Source organism: Heloderma suspectum, chromosome 3 (genome assembly GCF_057233095.1).
Source record: "Heloderma suspectum isolate Gila_16-S chromosome 3, 16-S_ref, whole genome shotgun sequence".
NCBI classification, from domain to species: Eukaryota; Metazoa; Chordata; class Lepidosauria; order Squamata; family Helodermatidae; genus Heloderma; species Heloderma suspectum.
Window position 1 is genome coordinate 236,534,763 of NC_139460.1, and position 18,391 is coordinate 236,553,153.

General features: G+C 45.9%; 1 protein-coding gene across 2 annotated transcripts in view; it reads left to right on the forward strand.

The window, feature by feature from the left end:
* The window catches only part of C3H10orf90 (chromosome 3 C10orf90 homolog), a 357,993-nt gene that overhangs the window by 123,023 nt on the left and 216,579 nt on the right, over positions 1-18,391 (forward strand). For both annotated transcript variants that reach the window (XR_014788775.1, XM_084841447.1), the window contains exon 3: positions 7,814-7,886. Coding sequence is in view for 1 of the 2 variants with exons in the window: in XM_084841447.1 (XP_084697573.1) it covers positions 7,814-7,886 (73 nt within the window). In the remaining variant the exon portion in view is untranslated. The remainder of the gene's footprint in view (positions 1-7,813; positions 7,887-18,391) is intronic.

Consider the following 18,391-nt stretch of genomic DNA (forward strand, 5'->3'; position numbering starts at 1 on the left):
GACTCAGATGTTTCAAGGATTACTTGAAAGCCCCTGGTCTTCAGGTCCTCTGACTATCCACTGTCAACAACTATCTCACCTCTGACTAACTGACCTTAAAAAAAAAAAAAATCTTCTAGCCAGTACCTCTGACTAATCCCATTTTCACCCATTGGCCTTTGAATGACCAATCAGTGGTTCTTTATGGACCTTCTAACCACCAATCAAATTGGTTGACTCCTTGACCAATCCAAATTGCATTTTACTATCTGCCTAGTAATATAAACAAAGGAAGCTTCTCCCACTAGACATTTTCAAACTGCCAGCTTGAAACCTCCCTCTGACAACAACTGTACCTAAGGCAGCCACAATTGTCTTATGCCCAATACGCAGAAGCAAACCGAGGAGTCTGGCCTACTTGCTTACATTATAAGGACTGGGCACTCTTCATTGCTGGACTGGTAAGAGAAGAGAACTGAGGAGAGAGGATTGTTCCATTGTTTGCAGCTGGCTGGTTGCTTGCTGCCTGTAAACCCCCCCCCCCGCCCCATCTCCCAGTATCCTGCCTTGTGCTGGCCTGCGCTGATTGCAGAGTGAGTGGGAACACCTGCCAAAGTTTTCTCCAGCCAACCAGAGCAGAGTGCTATCTCTGAGCCTTGAGACCTCCGGGCATCATGGAGACTTAAAAACTGCCCTGCTATGAGGTGGTGGGCTGCCCCCAAAGGGGGCGTGCCCCTTTAGTTTGCCACTAGGGTAAGGGTGCCTTCTATCTTCTCTCCCTTTTTGGTCTGCATACATCTTGCTCATCTATTGATTGCCTGTCTTATGTTAGTGAGGTGTCTCTGAGTGAGAGCAGGGACCCTCTGACAACAGCAGTTTTCCATATGTTATTGTTGCTCACCCTGGGTGAGAGACAGGGGATAGAGGCTTCATATCCTAGAACTGCTTCTCTGCCCAGGGTGGGAGGCTGTGGTAGTCAGAAGTGGAGCTTCCCCTGGGTGAGAGCTGGGGTGTGTGCGGGGGAGAGAACTGCTTTGCCACCTTCCAGGTGAGATAGAATGAGCATGAACCAATGGAAGTCGGTTACATGGCTAAGAAATAAGCACTTTACTTGTTCTCTGCTTTATTTGGTTGATTAACAAGCCTGATGTCCTAACTGTGACCAGCGGCTGGTTACAACCACAAATTACAAACTGTGACTGTGTTAGTTTGGTTGGGAGTGATTGTTGGATGAGTGGAGTGTATGTGTTGAATGGCTGATTGTATATTTGAATGGTGGGTGGCTCTTGAGAGTGTGGGGGTATTTTTACGGCCGTAAGGATGTGCCTAGGAAACTCTGATACAGGGACCCATGGAGGGGGCACCACTATTCCAGTGGCTTGGGGCAGAAGGAGATGGAGGAGGGGATTGGGGCATTAAAGTAGAATGGGCCACAGGTGTTTATACACTGTTCCCCATCTACCCCCGCTCCTCTAGCTCTCATGTACCTGGTAGCTTTTCCACTGTGCCCTCCTGTCTTGCGGTGCTGCTATTTAACACCAGATCGGTCTGCAATAAGACCACACTCATTCATGATTTAATCATGGATGAGAGGGCCAACCTGGCGTGTATTACTGAGACTTGGGTGGGTGAGCTGGGTGGAGTCAGCCTGACTCAGCTCTGCCCACCTGGGTACTCAGTGCAGCATGAACATAGGTTGGAGGGTGGCGGGAGGGGGGGCAGTTGCCGTGGTTTATAGAACTTCCATCTCTATCACCAGGAGACCACTCCACCTTGGAGTGGGCCTTGAGGGGTTGCACCTGGTGTTGGGCCATAACGACAGATTGGGGATGCTGCTGGTATACTGCCCACCCTGCTGCCCAGCATCATCCCTGACTGAGCTGGTGGAGGCAGTCACAAGTGTGGTGTTGGAGGAACCCAGGACTGTGGTTCTGGGTGACTTCAACTTCCATGCTGAGGCTGTCTCTGGAGTTCCAGCTCAGGATTTCATGGCCTCCATGACAACCATGGGGCTGTCTCAGTATGTCATCGGCCCAACACATGAAGCTGGGCACACCCTTGATTTGGTTTTTGCTCCAACTTGTGAGATGGGTAGTCTGAAGATTGGGGGGCTCCAAGTAACCCCATTGTCATGGTCAGTCCATTTCCTGGTGAGATTTGAACTTACAGCGTTACCTCCTCCCGTGGGGTGGGGGACCTATTCGGATGGTCCAGCCCAGGAGACTGATGGCATCCAATGGATTTCTGAATGCTCTTGGGGATTTTTCCAGTGGAGAGAGCTGGTGATCCAGCTGACGCCCATTCTGCTCCCTGGTGTACTGGGGAGCTGAGGTCAATGAAACAGGCTGGATGTTGGCTAAAGCGCAAATGGTGCAAGACTCGAAGTGAAGATGACTGAGCACACTCTGGAGCGCATAATCGTGCCTACTGCTTGGCAGTGTGGGCAGCAAAGAAGGTTTATTTTGCTGCCTCCATTGCGTCCTCAAGTAGCCATCCAACGGAGCTCTTCCAGGTGATCCAGTGGTTGTTAACATCTTCCCCAGTAAATGGGGCCCTGGCCCCATCGAGGACTTGCTGTGACCTTTTTGCATTGCACTTTGAGGACAAAATTGCTTGTCTCCGCAACGACCTTGATCCTGTTGTTAGTGCGGTACCAGTCGAGGTGTCTGATGCCACCATCTGCCCGATTTTGTGAGATCAGTTCCAGTTGTTGTGGCCTGATGTGGACAAGATGCTTGCAATAATGCAACTGACCACGTGCCCTCTTGTTCCCTGTCCCTCCTGGCTAATAAAAGCTAGCCAAGGGGGTATGACTGGGTGGGTCCAGGGAGTGATAAACGCTTCCCTATGGGAAGGGGTGGTCCCTACTGTCCTTAGGAGGCAGTAGTGCGGCGACTCCTGAAGAAGCCCACTCTGGACACAACGGTATTAGACAACTACCACCCAGTCGCAAATACCCCTTTTCTAGGGAAGGTACTTGAGAGGGTCGTGGCAGACCAACTGCAGGCGCTCTTGGAGGATACTGATTATCTAGACCCATTTCAATCTGGGTTTCGTCCTGGTTACAGGACTGAATCAGCCTTGGTCGCCCTGATGGATGACCTTTATCGAGAGAGGGACAGGGGGAGAGCAACCCTGTTAATTTTGCTCAATCTCTCATCAGCTTTTGATACCATCAACCATGGTATCCTCCTGGATCGACTCCGTGGGATGGGTATTGGAGGCACTGTGTTACAGTGGTTCCGATCCTACCTACGGGGCCAATTTCAGAGAGTAACATTGGGTGACTATTCCTCATCCCCTTGGCAATTGAGCTATGGGGTGCCACAGGGTACCATCTTGTCCCCAATGTTGTTTAACGTCTATATGAAGCCGCTGGGAGTGGTCGTCAGGATTTGGAGCTAAATACCATCAGTATGCTGATGACACGCAGCTATATCTCCATGATGTCTGAATCAGGAGAGGCTGTGCAAGTCCTGAATCAGTGCCTAAACTCAGTAATGGGCTGGATGATGGCCAATAAACTGAAGCTGAATCCTGGCAAGATGGAAGCCCTGTGTGTGAGTGGTTCCCGGGTCCGGGAGATAGGCTCATTGCCTGTTCTGGATGGGGTTGCACTCCCTCTGAAAGATCAGGTCTGTAGTCTGGGGGTACTCCTAGATCCATCATTGTCGCTGGAGGCCCAAGTGGTCATGGTGGCTTGGATTACCTTTTACCAGCTTTGGCTGGTTCACCAGCTACGGCCTCTCCTGGAGAGGGATAGCTTGACCATGGTGGTACAGGCATTAGTAATCTCAAGACAGGATTACTGCAGTGTGCTCTATGTGGGGCTGCGCTTAAAGCTGGTCCAGAAGCTGGATCTAGTGCAGAATGCAGCAGCTTGGCTGCTTTTGGGAGCGGACCCTTTTCAATGTGTAACTCCTCTGCTGAGGGAACTGCACTGGCTGCCTTTTCACTACCAGGCCAGGTTTAAAGTATTAGTACTAGCATACAAAGCCCTAAACAACTTGGGACCAGGATACTTGAGAGAGCTCCTCCTCCTTTACCAACCTTCCTGGTTACTGAGGTCATCAGAGGCCATGTTCCTGGTGGTTCCACATGGACCCATGGCCTGGTTGGAGTCCACCAGGAAAAGAGCCTTCAGTGTGGTGGCCCCCTCCCAGTGGAATTCCCTGCCTGTAGAGGGTCAGGCAGGCGCCAACATTATGTTCCTTCTGGCGCCTCCTGAAGACGTTATTTCAGGAGGCCTTCCTTGCACGACCAGCCGTGGTTTGTTAAATTCCACTTTGTTGTGGTTTGTCTTTTTTAAAAAATGTTTTAACTCTTTTAACCTGCTGTTTTATTCTTTTACCGTGTTGTTCACCGCTCCAAAATCTTCTGATATGGAGCTGTATATAAATATTGCAAATAAATAAATAAATAAATAAATAACCTCACTCGGAAGTTACTGACAGAATATAAACATTATAAAACAAAAAAGTTTAAAATTATAGCATTTCCTAAAAATGTGTATATAAAAAAATGTACATGGCATGTGTAAATTGCATGTTTATATCAATATTCTATATGAATATGAGTTGTATGAGTAGTATGTGAATGAGAAAAGGAATGAGGGAGAATGAAGGGTGAATAGAAACATCAGCATTATCTTATTGGTTATATCATCATGGGTGATTGTGATCAGATACATGTATTCAAATGTGTTACATTACATGGCAGCGACAGATCATGCATGCAAATTGTGCATCAACATCATGAAATGGGCTGCAAATGTAATGAAGAAAGAAGTATTCAAAAGCTGAATAAATGGAAGGGGGTGCTAGAGGTACTGTTTTCCTGATCTAGGACATGGGAACCTCCAGCCTGCTGGCCTGATACAGCCTGTAAGTGATGCTCACCTGGCCTGGTTGTTCCCCTGTCTCCTCCACCTCTTCCCTGGCTTCACCCACTATCCTTAGGCCCTGCTGCATACAAAAACCTCCCACAATGTGACCATAATCTTCTGTAAACCGCCCAGAGAGCTTCAGCTATGGGGCAGTATAGAAATGTAATAAATAAATACATAAATAAACTCTGATCTCTGTAGGGATTGGAGACAACAGATTTCCCTAGCATTCACCCCCATCCCACTCCCACCATTGGCACCAACAGATACAGATTTCAAGCCTAAATGCACCAGTGGGGGGTGGTTAGAGGGAGGGTCACTGCTGGTGGCAGTGGGTGGGGGGAGACTAGTCTTTTGGGTGTTGCCTTGACCTCTGTTGTCATGCTGCCCCCAATAGGCTTGCCTGGAGCCAATTTAGCTTGCAGGCTAAAAATTTTACCCATCCCTGGTTCAGGGCCTGCTCTGTCTCTGTGTAAGGCAGTGAATCTGCTGCCAAGTAGGGGCCGATCTACATTGTGCCCACCATCGCAATGAATTCGGTGTCGTATCAGGTTAAACACTCTCGCATTAAAACGTGATTATCCACACTCAGCCATTTTCCCCGTTGTGGTGCTTCATCGAATGCGCAAGCTTGGTTCACACTCGAGCACTGTGCTGTTTTCCTGCTCTTAAAGATGGTGGCTCTCATTGGAGGATCAGAAACTCTTCCTGTTTCTGCTGATTCCACGCCCACCGTGTGGCAGTGGTGCGGGAGAGGCTTGTTGTTTTCTGCATGTTTTCCTGGCCTTGGGGAAAATCACCAGCTTGTCCCTTGCCACTGCTGCTGTAGCAGGTGAGGGTAGAGGGAAGAAGGAGGCACCTATCGTCTTCTCCACTCCCACCCGCTGGAAGCCAGGGCGAGCGGCTGCGCGTGTCTGCCAATGCTCTTTTCCCCGCACCAGCCGTTGACAGCCGGCGCGAGGAAGAGGGGCAGTGGCGGTGGCACCCAGCGCTCACATTTGGTGGGGGGCTGCTGGCATCTTCAAAGATTCGAAGCTTGACGTCGGCCCGGTCAGTAGTTGGATGGGTGACCGCCTGGGAATCAGGTTTCCTGCACTGAGCAGGGGGTTGGTCTAACCCTTCAAATGAGACTAAGTTTTACGCCCTTCTATCCCCTGCTTTGGCTTTTAAAAAAAATTAAAGCGTTATCTTCGAAGAATCGTGGTTTCTCCGTGTTTTTTTTTTTTTTTCTAATTCAGGCATGATCTTTGAAGATTCAAAGATGTAAAGCTTCACATCTTCAAAGATCATGCCTGAATTAGAAGGGAAAAAAAACATCACGGAGAAGACACGATTCTTCGAAGATAATGCCTTAATTTTTTTTAAAAAAAACCAAAGTGGGGGATAGAAGGGGGTAAAACTTAGTCTCATGTGAAGGGATAGAACAACCCCCTGCTCAATGCAGGAAGCCTAATTCCCAAGCGGTCACCCATCCAACTACTGACCGGTGTCGACCCTGCTTAGCTTCCGAGATCAGACAAGCGCACGCACATCCAGCCCTTTGCTTGTTGCTAAGGAAACATTGAGTGCTGAGGAAGCTATGCGATCAGTAGCCGGAAGACAACATGGGGCCGTCGAGAGCTGTGATTAGAGAGGAGGGAAATACAAACACCGCCGTATATGGACAGGCAGGGGAGGGGAATACGACCAGATACGGTGGCGAAGATGGAAAATCAGAGCACATTAAGGGGAAATACTGGGATATCAGGGTATTGAAAGTGGTAGCACGGAAGCAGGAAATTCCAGTTCCAATTGGAGGCGGGTACTGTGTAGTGTGAAAGACGGGCAGTGAAACCTCATTGGAAGTGAAAAAACCATAGATCGGCCCTAGGAGTGCACACTGCTTGCCACTACTTTTGCTTGCGTATATTTGTACATAAAGCAACCATTACAAAACCACCTTAACGCTCCCATGCTGTCTCTCCTCCAAAGGCATCCAAACTTGAATTGCGCTGTCCCTCAAATTCTCACCATTCTGGGAAGAAGGAAGTACACATAGATATAACTAGGAAGTTGTGCACTGAAAATGCATTCTTCTGAATGAATTACCTATACCAGGAGTGGGGAACCTGTGCCCCTCCAGATCCTGGACCCCAACCGCCATGAGCTCAGCCAGTATGGTCAACTGGAGGATGGGATTTGTAGTTCAGCAATATCTGGGGGTGGGGGCACAGGTAGCCCACCCCATTCTATACTTAGCTTATCATGTTTAACAAAAGGAACTGCCTTGTACTGAATAAAATCATTGGTCCATTTTGCCTAGTACTTTCTATTCTGACTGGCAGCTGTTCTACGGGGTCTCAAGGGAAGAAAGGTGTTTCCCAGCCCTACAGCCTCAGATCTTTTTAATCTTTAATTTAAACTTGTCCTTAGCTATGATCCACAGTAAACTAGCTGCTCAATTGAAATAGAAACTTCTGCACTCATATAATTATATCTATTAAGAAATGGGAATAAACAGTCACACCATTCTGATGCTGTCATCTTCACAGTATTAGACACATCTGCATGTGGTTACAAACTTCATTACACCTTGTAGAAAAACGCCAAGCACTTCAGATGCTTTCTGCCTTGCCTGTAATAGAATAATTTCCATTACAGGGCATTTATATATATTGGTTGATTGCAGTGTGTTATTTAGTCTTTACCGTTCCTTTGAAGTCATCAGTATCCCAGTTTCATTTTCTGGCAGAATTAGCTCAGGGGAAAAAGAAGAAATACATCATGCATTTCATTTCTTAGCAACATGCTTACAGTAGGTCTGATCCTGTCATCCTTAATGCATGAAAGCTTTCAAATGCTAAAGTGCTGTAGGATGGTATTTTTTGCATTTTAAGAATATGGTATCTCAGTCATATTGAGCCAGCTAATGAACAAAAAGGTCGGTTTTGTGTTTTTTTGTTTTCGCAGATTTGTAACAGATTTTTTTCATCACTGAAAGATCGCTCTCTGTGGAGAAGAAAAGGAAGCCTTTCTCATTCAGGTACAAATAATCAGTTTCTGTCTGTGGGGAAAAATATAATTTCTGGAACATTTATTTACCTCTCTCCTCTTATTAACTATTAATAATGAGATACACTCTTTGAAGTATAGTCTACTCCCCAACGCTAGGCTATTGAAATGGCAAGGAGTGAAACAGATTAGAATTTCTAAGCCAAGACAAAAGCTTTCCAAAGAGAAGGAAATGAAAGAAAACATATCAAAAGAAATCTTGGCCATTTTATACTTGTTTGAACAGCCTATCTGAACCTTTGTCCAAATAACTGTGTAGATATCATCATGCTCATCATTTATTACCATATTCAAGTCACTCAAACAGTGTATTGGCCACACAAAGCATCCATGAACAAATATCAGAGAAATAGCTAGTAATGTCAGGACTGGAAAAGAACACTAAAGACAAGATAGTAGGGCTGCAATGTGTAGTTTATCAGTTAGATTAATCAATTAAGGCTACAATCCTGTGCATGTTGAGACAGGAAAAAATCCTACAACTCCCAGCATGCCTCAGCTGGAGCATGCTGCAAATTCTTGGTCATTTTTCTTAACATGTGCAGGATTATGCCCTAACAGTGCAACCCTAGGCATGTCTACTCAGAAGTAAGCCTTGTTGAGTTCAACGGGAGTTACTTCCAGGAAAAAAATGTATAGGCTTGTAGTGTAAATCCACTTTGACTAAAAAGAGCCCCCCAGTAAAATCTTAACTTTTCAAAACATTAAAGGCGGTGGTGGCTGGTGGTCATTGGGACTGGTAGGGTGGAGGGCAGGGCTGCCAAGAGTAGGCCAACTAATTTGTTTCAGTGAGACCTTTTAGGGCAATGCAAATTTCAGGCATGGAGCTCCCAATCCAGATTGGGGTTGCAGTAGGGGCGAAGAGTTAATTTTCCTCTACAGCCCCTACTAGGGTCTTGATCCAGATCAGGGCCATTGAAATAGCAATTTGCAAAAACAAGCCCTGCATTCAAGGGTAGAAATATGTGATTTAAGCTATGTGTAGTTTGACCCTAAGATTTTGTTCTAAGTTTAGTTACAATTCTTCTTCTTCATTTCTACTCTGATTTATTGTTATAGATAATGGAAAACCTTAATCAATTATTGATAAACATTATTAATAAAAACGATGCTCTTAATTAATGGATGTCAGGAGCGCCCTAGCAGCCTCTTTCAGTAGACTCCAATAGCCAACTCAAGACACAGACGAAAGGATTCTTTTCAAGGCTTTAAGCCTTTTACAACGTAATGACTCTTTCAGGTGCTAATCACCAGCGACTAAGCAGGGAAACAGCAGAGTGGCCTTTGCGCCAAGTAGGCAGATGATCCCCGTTTGAAGGAGAGTCACTTGAAAACCCTGAACTTAAGGGCTAGGGAGAGATTCTCCCTCTTTCCCTTGGGTCCACGGGAGGTGGCTGTTGCTTGCGCGCCAAACGGGTGCTACGTCTCCTTTCCGCACCCTCCATCGCTCGTCGCTCCCTGCGTCTGCGTCGAGCATCTAGCAAGCCTCCTTCCCGCACTTTCTCACTGCTAGGATCACTATCTATCTCAGGAATGCTGGCAGGAGGAATCTCTGCCAGCTGCTGTGCCTGTGAGGGATGAGCTAGCTCCCACGGATTGCTGATCCTCCTCAGAATCAGAACTGCTCTGGGGTTCTATCGGCTCAGTTTCCACCCTGACATCGGAACAGAACATACTTTAAAAATAAATAGAATCAAACTATTTTCACAAAAACTGTTGGTACCAGACTAGATGCTTTCTTAGAAGAGACATTTTGCTTTCTCAGAGGATAACATCATCTAAAAACAAGGAAAGAGGCGTTGTTCTCCAAAACTACTGCTTTATCATTGTGCACAATTATGCAGTTTTGACCTATCAATATTTTTAAGGGCATAATCCTATGCATGTTTAGACAGATTGAAACAACTTTATGCATGTTTAGACATGCCCTAGCCAGCCTGGCTGGCTGAGGAATGCTGGGAGTTGTAGGCCCTTTTTCTATCTAAACATGCATAGGATTGTGCTTTAAAACTCACATGATTAACTGAGCAAGATTTCTTGAATGGACGGGTATGTTAGTAAACTTGAGATCAAATAATAATCCCAAGATCAAATAAATGTTCGTGTTAACCACACCCATGTAGTTAACATCCCATCTAGTTTAGTGCTAAGAGATCGTGTAAAGCAGGCCCCCTGCTGCCACAGGAGCATGGTTTTGCTTCCCAACAAGGCACATGCTCGTCATGTGCCTCAATTTAAAGGAAAATTGCTGCTTGGTGGTTAGGGATGTACGAAAGTCACTTACCTGGTCTCGCAGCTTGCTTCGCGGTGGGGGGGAGGCGCTTCGCTTCTCCCCTCGAAGTTCAGGCCGGGGGGGGAGGCTTCCCGCCTCGCCCGGCTGAAATTCAGGCCGGGGAGAAGCGCCCCATCTCCCCGGCCGCGAACTTCAAAAGAAAAAAAAAAAAGCCCCGTGATAGGCTACGTAACGATTTACATAGCCTATCACGGCTAGATCTGCAAAGTCAGCCATGATAGGCTACGTTAATCGTCACGTAGCCTATCACAGGTGACTTAAAAAAAAAAAGCGCTTACGCAAATGGCAGCCCCCATAGGGAGCCGCCATTCGCGTTCCTTATTTGGTCCCTGTAGTCTGCGTAAAGATTTACGTAGACTACGGCGAAAATAAGGGCAACGCTATTTGCGCTCCCAGGGTAGTTCACAAGAAGATGAAATAATAATAAAATCAATTAAAAGTTAGATACAGAACAAACAATGTTGTTCTTGTTGTCGTTGTTCAGTTGTTAAGTCGTGTCCAACTCTTCGTGACCCCATGGACCATAGCATACCAGGCCTTCCTGTCCTCCACTCTCTCCCGGAGCGTGCTCAAGTTCATATTCATTCAGGGGACTCGTAAGAGGCTTCTCCAGCACCACAGTTCGAAAGCATCAATTCTTCGGCGCTCAGCCTTCCTTATAGTCCAGCTCTCACAGCCATACATTACTACTGGGAAAACCATAGCTTTGATTAGACAGACCTTTGTCGGCAAGGTGATGTCTCTGCTTCTTACTATGCTGTCTAGGTTTGCCATAGCTTTCCTCCCAAGGAGCAAGCGTCTTTTAATTTCATGGCTGCAATCACCGTCTGCAGTGATCTTGGAGCCCAAGAAAATAAAATCTGTCATTGCTTCCATTTCTTCCCCTTCTATATGCCAGGAAGTGATGGGGCCAGATGCCATGATCTTCATTTTTTTAATGTTGAGTTTCAAACCAGCTTTTGCACTCTCCTCTTTCACCCTCAACAAGAAGCTCTTTAGATCCTCTTCGCTTTCTGCCATTAGGGTGGTATCGTCTGCGTATCTGAGGTTGTTGATAATTCCCCCAGAAATCTTAATTCCGACCTGTGATTCATCCAACCCGGCATTTCTCATGATGTACTCTGCATATAAGTTAAATAAGCAGAGCGACAATATGCAGCCTTGTCGTACTCCTTTCCCAATTTTGAACCAATCGGTTGTTCCATGTCTGGTTCTTACTGTTGCTTTTTGACCCTCGTACAGGTTTCTCAGGAGACAGGTAAGGTGGTCTGGTACTCCCATCTCTTTCAGAATTTGCCACAGTTTGTTATGATCCACACAATCAAAGGCTTTAGCATAGTCAATGAAGCAGAAATAGACGTTTTTCTGGAATTCTCTTGCTTTCTCCATGATCCAGCGAATGTTGGTGATTTGATCTTTAGTTCCTCTGCCTCTTCGAAACCCCGCTTGTACTTCTGGTAGTTCTCGGTTCGCATACTGCTGAAGCCTAGCTTGTAGGATTTTGAGCATAACCTTGCTGGCATGTGAAATGAGCGCAACTGTATGGTAGTTTGAACACTCCTTGGCATTGCCCTTCTTTGGAATTGGAATGTAAACTGACCTTTTCCAGTCTTGTGGCCACTGTTGAGTATTCCAAATTTGTTGGCATATTGAGTGCAGCACTTTAACAGCATCATCTTCTAGGATTTTAAATAGCTCAGCTGGAATACTGTCATATCCCCTAGCTTTGTTGTTAGTAATGCTTCCTAAGGCCCACTTGACTTCACTCTTGAGGATGTCCGGCTCAAGTTCAGTGAGCACACTATCAAGACTATCAGGGACATTAAGATCTTTCCTGTATAGTTCTTCTGTGTATTCTTGCCACCTCTTCTTAATCTCATCTGCTTCTGTTAGGTCCCTGCCTTCTTTGTCCTTTATCATGCCCATCTTTGCAGAAAACGTTCCCTTGAGATCTCTGATTTTCTTGAAAAGATCTCTAGTCCTTCCCATTCTGTTGTTTTCCTCTATTTCTTTGCATTGTTCGTTTAGGAAGGCCTTCTTGTCTCTCCTTGCTATTCTCTGGAACTCTGCATTCAGTTGGGTATATCTTCCCCTTCCTCCTTTGCTTTTCGCTTCCCTTCTTTCCTCAGCTACTTGTAAAGCCTCATCAGACAGCCACTTTGCTTTCTTGCATTTCTTTTTCTTTGGGATGGATTGAGTTGCTGCCTCCTGAACAATGTTATGGACCTCCGTCCATAGTTCCTCAGGCACTCTGTCTATCAGGTCTAATCCCTTAAATCTATTCCTCACCTCCACTGTATATTCATAAGGGATATGATTTAGGTCATACCTGAATGGTTTGGTGGTTTTCCCTACGTTCTTCAATTTCAGCTGAAATTTTGCAACAAGAAGCTCATGATCTGAGCCACAGTCAGCTCCAGGTCTTGTTTTTACTGACTGTATGGAGCTTCTCCATCTTTGGCTGCAAAGTACATAATCAATCTGATTTCGATATTGACCATCTGGTGATGTCCATGTGTAGAATCACCTCTTGTGCTGTTGGAAGAACAAACAACACAGACCAGCAATTAAAAGCAGCAGATTAAAACATCTGAAAGTCAGCACCACAAAGAGAGCAAAGTAGGCACCAGATGAGCTTCTCTAGGGAGGGACTTCTATAAATGGGCTGCCATGTGAGAAGGCCCTCTCCTGCTCACCACCCACCTCATCTTAGATGACCAGAGCACCTGGAGGAGAAGCTGCCTAAATAATCTCAACACATGGACAGACTGATGTGGGAAGAGACATTCCTTCCTTCAAGTAGCCATAGTTTTAAAGCTGTGTAGGACATTAAAGGGGAGCAGTGACGCCTTGAATTGTGCTCTTAAACAGACTTGTAACCAGAACATATCTTAAAGCACTGGAGGAATTTCTTCCCAAAGCTTGATTCCATTTAGTAGCCTAGCAGTTGTGTTCTGAACTGACTATACAGAACAGCAGTTGTGTTCTGAACCCCTCATATATGGTCAGCTCCAAGTATTAAAAAATTTCAGCACCAACTAAAGACCTATTTGTTCACCCAGGCTTTTGATTGACATTGTATTGCTGGACCTTGTAAGCTGTTGTTTGTCTGTGTTACTCTTCACCAGTTTAACTGTTCATTGGTTTTTGTTGTGTAATTTTCTGTGGTTTAGTACTCCACTTTGAGATTATTTTATAATGAAAAGCGGGTAATAAATTTCATAAATAAATACTTGTAATATTGACATACATGTTATATATTAAGGTGAATAGCCAATAAATGCTTTTATCTAAACATGGATATTATTTATATTACAGCTTATTTATAAATCGGCTTGATCCTAATGTTGAGCTGATTCAGTATGTTTGTCAGGTATCTTAAAACAGATAGTTAGTAACAACAAATACTGTCCTAACATCTTTTAGGGATGTTGTATTAATGAGAAAATATAGGTAAAGCACTTTGAACGAGAGAGTGGTATACAAATGCTAAACGTTATGATAATAAATAGGTTTAGGTTTAGAATGAAGGTTATTTTTTATTAACTACTTTGCTCTTTATTATATGGAATTAAACATTAAATTACTCTGGAAAGAAAAAGAAATCCCCTTGTAAATCCATTTTGAATACCAAGACTTTAATTCTACACACAGGCTGCTGAAATCCAAGTCCCAGCCTAACTATATACAGTTTGCAGATTGGACCCAAAGACTTACTAACTTACATCTCAACTTTAAAGACCCCCGCCCCTGTTGCATTAGTGTAATATCTTAAAATTATAGCAATACAAGTAGACTGATAAAATTAATAATTTGCAGTGAAGCTGTCAGTATAAATTGTTTGCAAATCAAGCGTTGTGTCTTTAATGAGATTTGTGCAGAAGGTGTGTGTGCCTTATGTGTATTCATGTGTTGCTATTAGGTTAATGAAATCTCTCAGTTCAGGGATTCCTGTAAGAATGAATGTGGAATAAACACAACAGCAGGACATGAAGGTGTGATTGATTTATAAAAGCTGCTTCCATTCCATTTCCTGGCTTTTTAAGTTGACAGACTAGGCTCTACTCTGGATAACTCTCCATTTTCCTTTTATACACAAGACGAACACAGTCATTTTGAGATACCTGGATTTCAGCAAGTGACCATATTTTATCTTTTTCAAATGAGACACCTACGGCAGGAACATGAGCTCGGTAGTGCAGGTGTACCAATCTGAAATGGGCTTTTAATTTGTAGGTGTCAATGGGTAACTAATTCACTCTGTGGCTGATGTATACAAGCTCTTAAAGGCATAAACACTGGCCGGCTCAGACATAATGTGAAACCATGGTTTAGCATTATATGAATGAGTTATGGTGATTCTTGGGTTTACCCACTTGCCCCTCCCTTCTCCTTCTGTTTTGTACAACATGAGGGGTGGAGGCTGAACATTTCCTCTCCTCCTGAAGCTGTTTTTTATAAGAAAAAAGAAGTATTAAGGCATCTCTGTAATAAGGGGTTAGATTCTCAGTTAAACCTAGGTCCTGTTGAAATCAATGAATGGAGTTAGTTATTACTGTTTTACAAGGGATAGAGATAGATGGCAATTGCTACCTCTAACCCTTTTCCAGCTCTGCCCCATCCCTACTGGAGCCATACAAGTAGCATCATTTTATTGATTGATTGATTGATTGATTGATTTTATTAATTGCCCATCTGGCTGTTCACCCAGCCAGTCTGTACAACATATAATAAAACAGTTTAAAACAATAACATCCTACAATAAAAACATTTTCTAAATAATCTAACCCACCCCAAATGCCTGCCTGAACAGCCACGTTTTTAATGCACGGCGGAAGCTCATTAAAGAGGGGGCATGACGGAGTTCCTTAGGGAGGGAGTTCCACAGAGTGGGGGCCACCACAGAAAAGTCCCTCTCTCTTGTCCCCACCAGTCTAGCTGTCCTGGCTGATGGGACAAGAGAGAAGGCCATCCGAGGCTGATCTTGTTAAGCGGCCTGTCTGGTGTTGCTGGAGGCGCTCTTTAAGATAGGCTGGGCCGGAACCATATAGGGTTTTAGAGGTCAAAACCAACACCTTGAATTTGGCCCGGAAAACAACTGGTAACCAGTGCAACTCCTTCAGCACTGGAGTGATGTGATCTCGCCGGCGGCTGCCTTTAATCAGGCGAGCCGCTGCGTTCTGTACCAGCTGCAGCTTCCGAACCGTCTTCAAGGGTAACCCCACGTAGAGCGCATTATAGTAGTCTAAACAAGAGGAGACCAGGGCATGTACTACCGATGGGAGCAGATGGTCGGGAAGGAAGGGGCGCAGGCGCCGTATCAGATGGAGTTGATACAGTGCTGTCCGGCTCACAGCTGACACCTGAGCCTCCATGGACAGCTGGGAGTCCAAAATGACCCCCAGGCTGTGGACCTGGTCTTTCAAGGGTAGCCGTACCCCATTCAACACCAGGTCAACATCCCCCAGCCCAGCCTCCTCTTGTCTCCCACCAAAAGTACCTCGGTCTTGTCAGGGTTCAGCTTCAGCTTATTCCTCCCCATCCAGCCACTCACCGTCTCCAGACATTTGGACAGGGATTCTACGGCCAACCTTGGTGAAGATTTGAATGAGAGGTAGAGCTGCGTGTCATCTGCATACTGATGACACCGCACCCCAAACCTCCTGATGATAGCCCCCAGCGGCTTCACATAGATGTTAAATAGCATTGGGGAGAGGATGGAACCCTGTGGCACCCCACAAGTGAGTGGCCACGGGTCTGAAACCTCCTCCCCCAGTGCTACCCTCTGGTACCTGCCAGAGAGGAAGGACCGGAACCACCGTAATGCAGTGTCTCCAATGCCCAACCCCTCCAGGCGGTCCAGGAGGATATCGTGGTCAACGGTATCAAAAGCCGCTGAGAGGTTGAGGAGAACAAGGAAGGAGCATTCATCCCTACCCAGAGCCCTCCTCATATCATCCACCAAGGTGACCAAGGCTGTTTCTGCCCATGCCCAAGCCTGAAGCCCGACTGAAATGGGTCTAGATACGTTTTATACACCATAATAGATGCAAGAGACAAGCTCTGGCACAGAAGTTCTTATGGATGCACCTGCACTGTACTGCTGAAGTGGCCCTGCCCTGGGTCAGGTCCAGGCCCTGGCACAAAGTATCACTTATAGCTATGCATTAGGACTGACAGTCTTAAACCCAATCAAAATAGTACAGACTACAGCTTTAATAACACCTGAAGAGGGCTACCATGTTTGTACGTATTGAACCAGGATACACAGTGGTCGGGTTTCAGTGTCTTACTTCCTGTTCCACTAAGGCAGAATGTCTACTGTTGAAATTTCAGACTGAACTATGTTATTCACGTGCTACAGAGACATTACATACCCTATCATCACAGGTCAGGTGACCCAAGGAACCAGTATAGCTACACTTGACTCTATAACGCCTCAGACCCAGGACTTACTCTTCAGTTTGAGCAACTTGTCTTCTGGTGAAAAGACTCCAATATAAAGAAAAGGCATTCATTCTCATTCCTCACAGTAGCAACTACTGTGGAAAGCTGACCGTTTGCCTGCATCCAGCTTGCTTTCTTCTGGACTGGCCCATCTGCCTACTAGCTGTCATTTTGGAACCTGACCTTTGCCTGCCTTAGATCATGCCACATGCCTCTACTGCTGCCCTTCACCCAAATCTGGCTGCCATCTTTTTCCTCCTGACCTGGAGGCCCTGATCCTGTTATTATTTGGGTTATTAACCTACAGCAAACCTTGACGGTCTATTCCCCAGGTTAGATATGTAGGCCTAACAACCATACAGCACTACAGCAATGTTCCCTCTCTCCTGCTGAGAAAATTTGACCCTACAGGGGACCATGCAACCCCTTCACTGCATGACAGTAAGGCTCTCATAACAGCTGCCACACAGAGGCCATTTGAAATTGCAGTCATGTTATGGCTCTTCTGTGCGGTGAGCCATGTGACATGCCATGTGAACCAGCTGCTGTCATGTGGTTTTGTGCTTCTACACCATACAAAGCATTCCTGTTGGTAGGTGGAAACAGTGGAGGAAACAGTTAGTAGCATCTAATCTATGTGGCAAGCTGTTTGCATGGTCAACTCACTTCATGCAGCAGCTGCCACGTGGGTGCAATTTTAAGCAGCATCCACATGAGATCCACCAACCACAGCCAGGTGCACACAGCTACAATGCTACAGATCATTATTTGGAACTAAGTCCCATTGAATTCAGTGGTACCAAAGCACACTTTGTCTTTCACCTTTACAAACAGCCCTGTGTAGCTGTCTGAACAGATATGCTGAATGGTATACAATAGACAGAGATGGGAATACTTTAGCCTTGTGGAATCTTCCTTACCTTTTTTACTAGAACCCCCAGGTCGACCAATCAGAGCCAGGTGCTCAAGAGGGTTGGCATACAGTAATGATTAAGGACAGGGTGTCTCTGAGCACATGCTCAGTCCAGGACAAAAATCCGCTCCTAGGTAGGGATATTGGAGAATTTCTCCACGAATCTCCGGGAGGCTGAATGCCAACACATTCGGCCCCCCAAAATTGGTGGAGAAACGGTCCGCCCCCCCGCCCCCCCGGGATGGGACTTACCTTTGTTGAATGTCCCTGGCGGCGGCGGCTCCCGGCGGCAGCGGCTGGTCTTCCGACCGGCTGCCGCCACCGCCATTTCCAAGTAAAACAACAACAACAAATGTGATAGGCTACGTAAAGATTTATGTAGCCTATCACGGCTAGATTTTCAAAAAACACCGTGATAGGCTATGTAAATGTTTACGTAGCCTATCACAGCTGACTTTGGGGGGGGGAAAGTGCGTACGCAAATGGCGGCACCCATGGGCGCCACCATTTGCATTCCTTCTTTGGGCACGTGTAGTCTACATAAACATTTATGTAGACTACGGCGAAAATAAATATTTTTGCTGTAGTCTACGTAAATGTTTACGTAGACTACACGTCCCCAAATAAGGAACGCAAATGGCGGCGCCCATGGGCGCCGCCATTTATGTATGCGCTTCCCCCCCCAAAGTCAGCCATGATAGGCTACGTAAACATTTACGTAGCCTATCACAGCTGACTGCAGGGACGCAAACGGCGGCGGCTACGGCCGCCGCCATTTATGTCCCGGCAGGAGACGAGATTCGCGGCCAGAGTGATGGGGCGC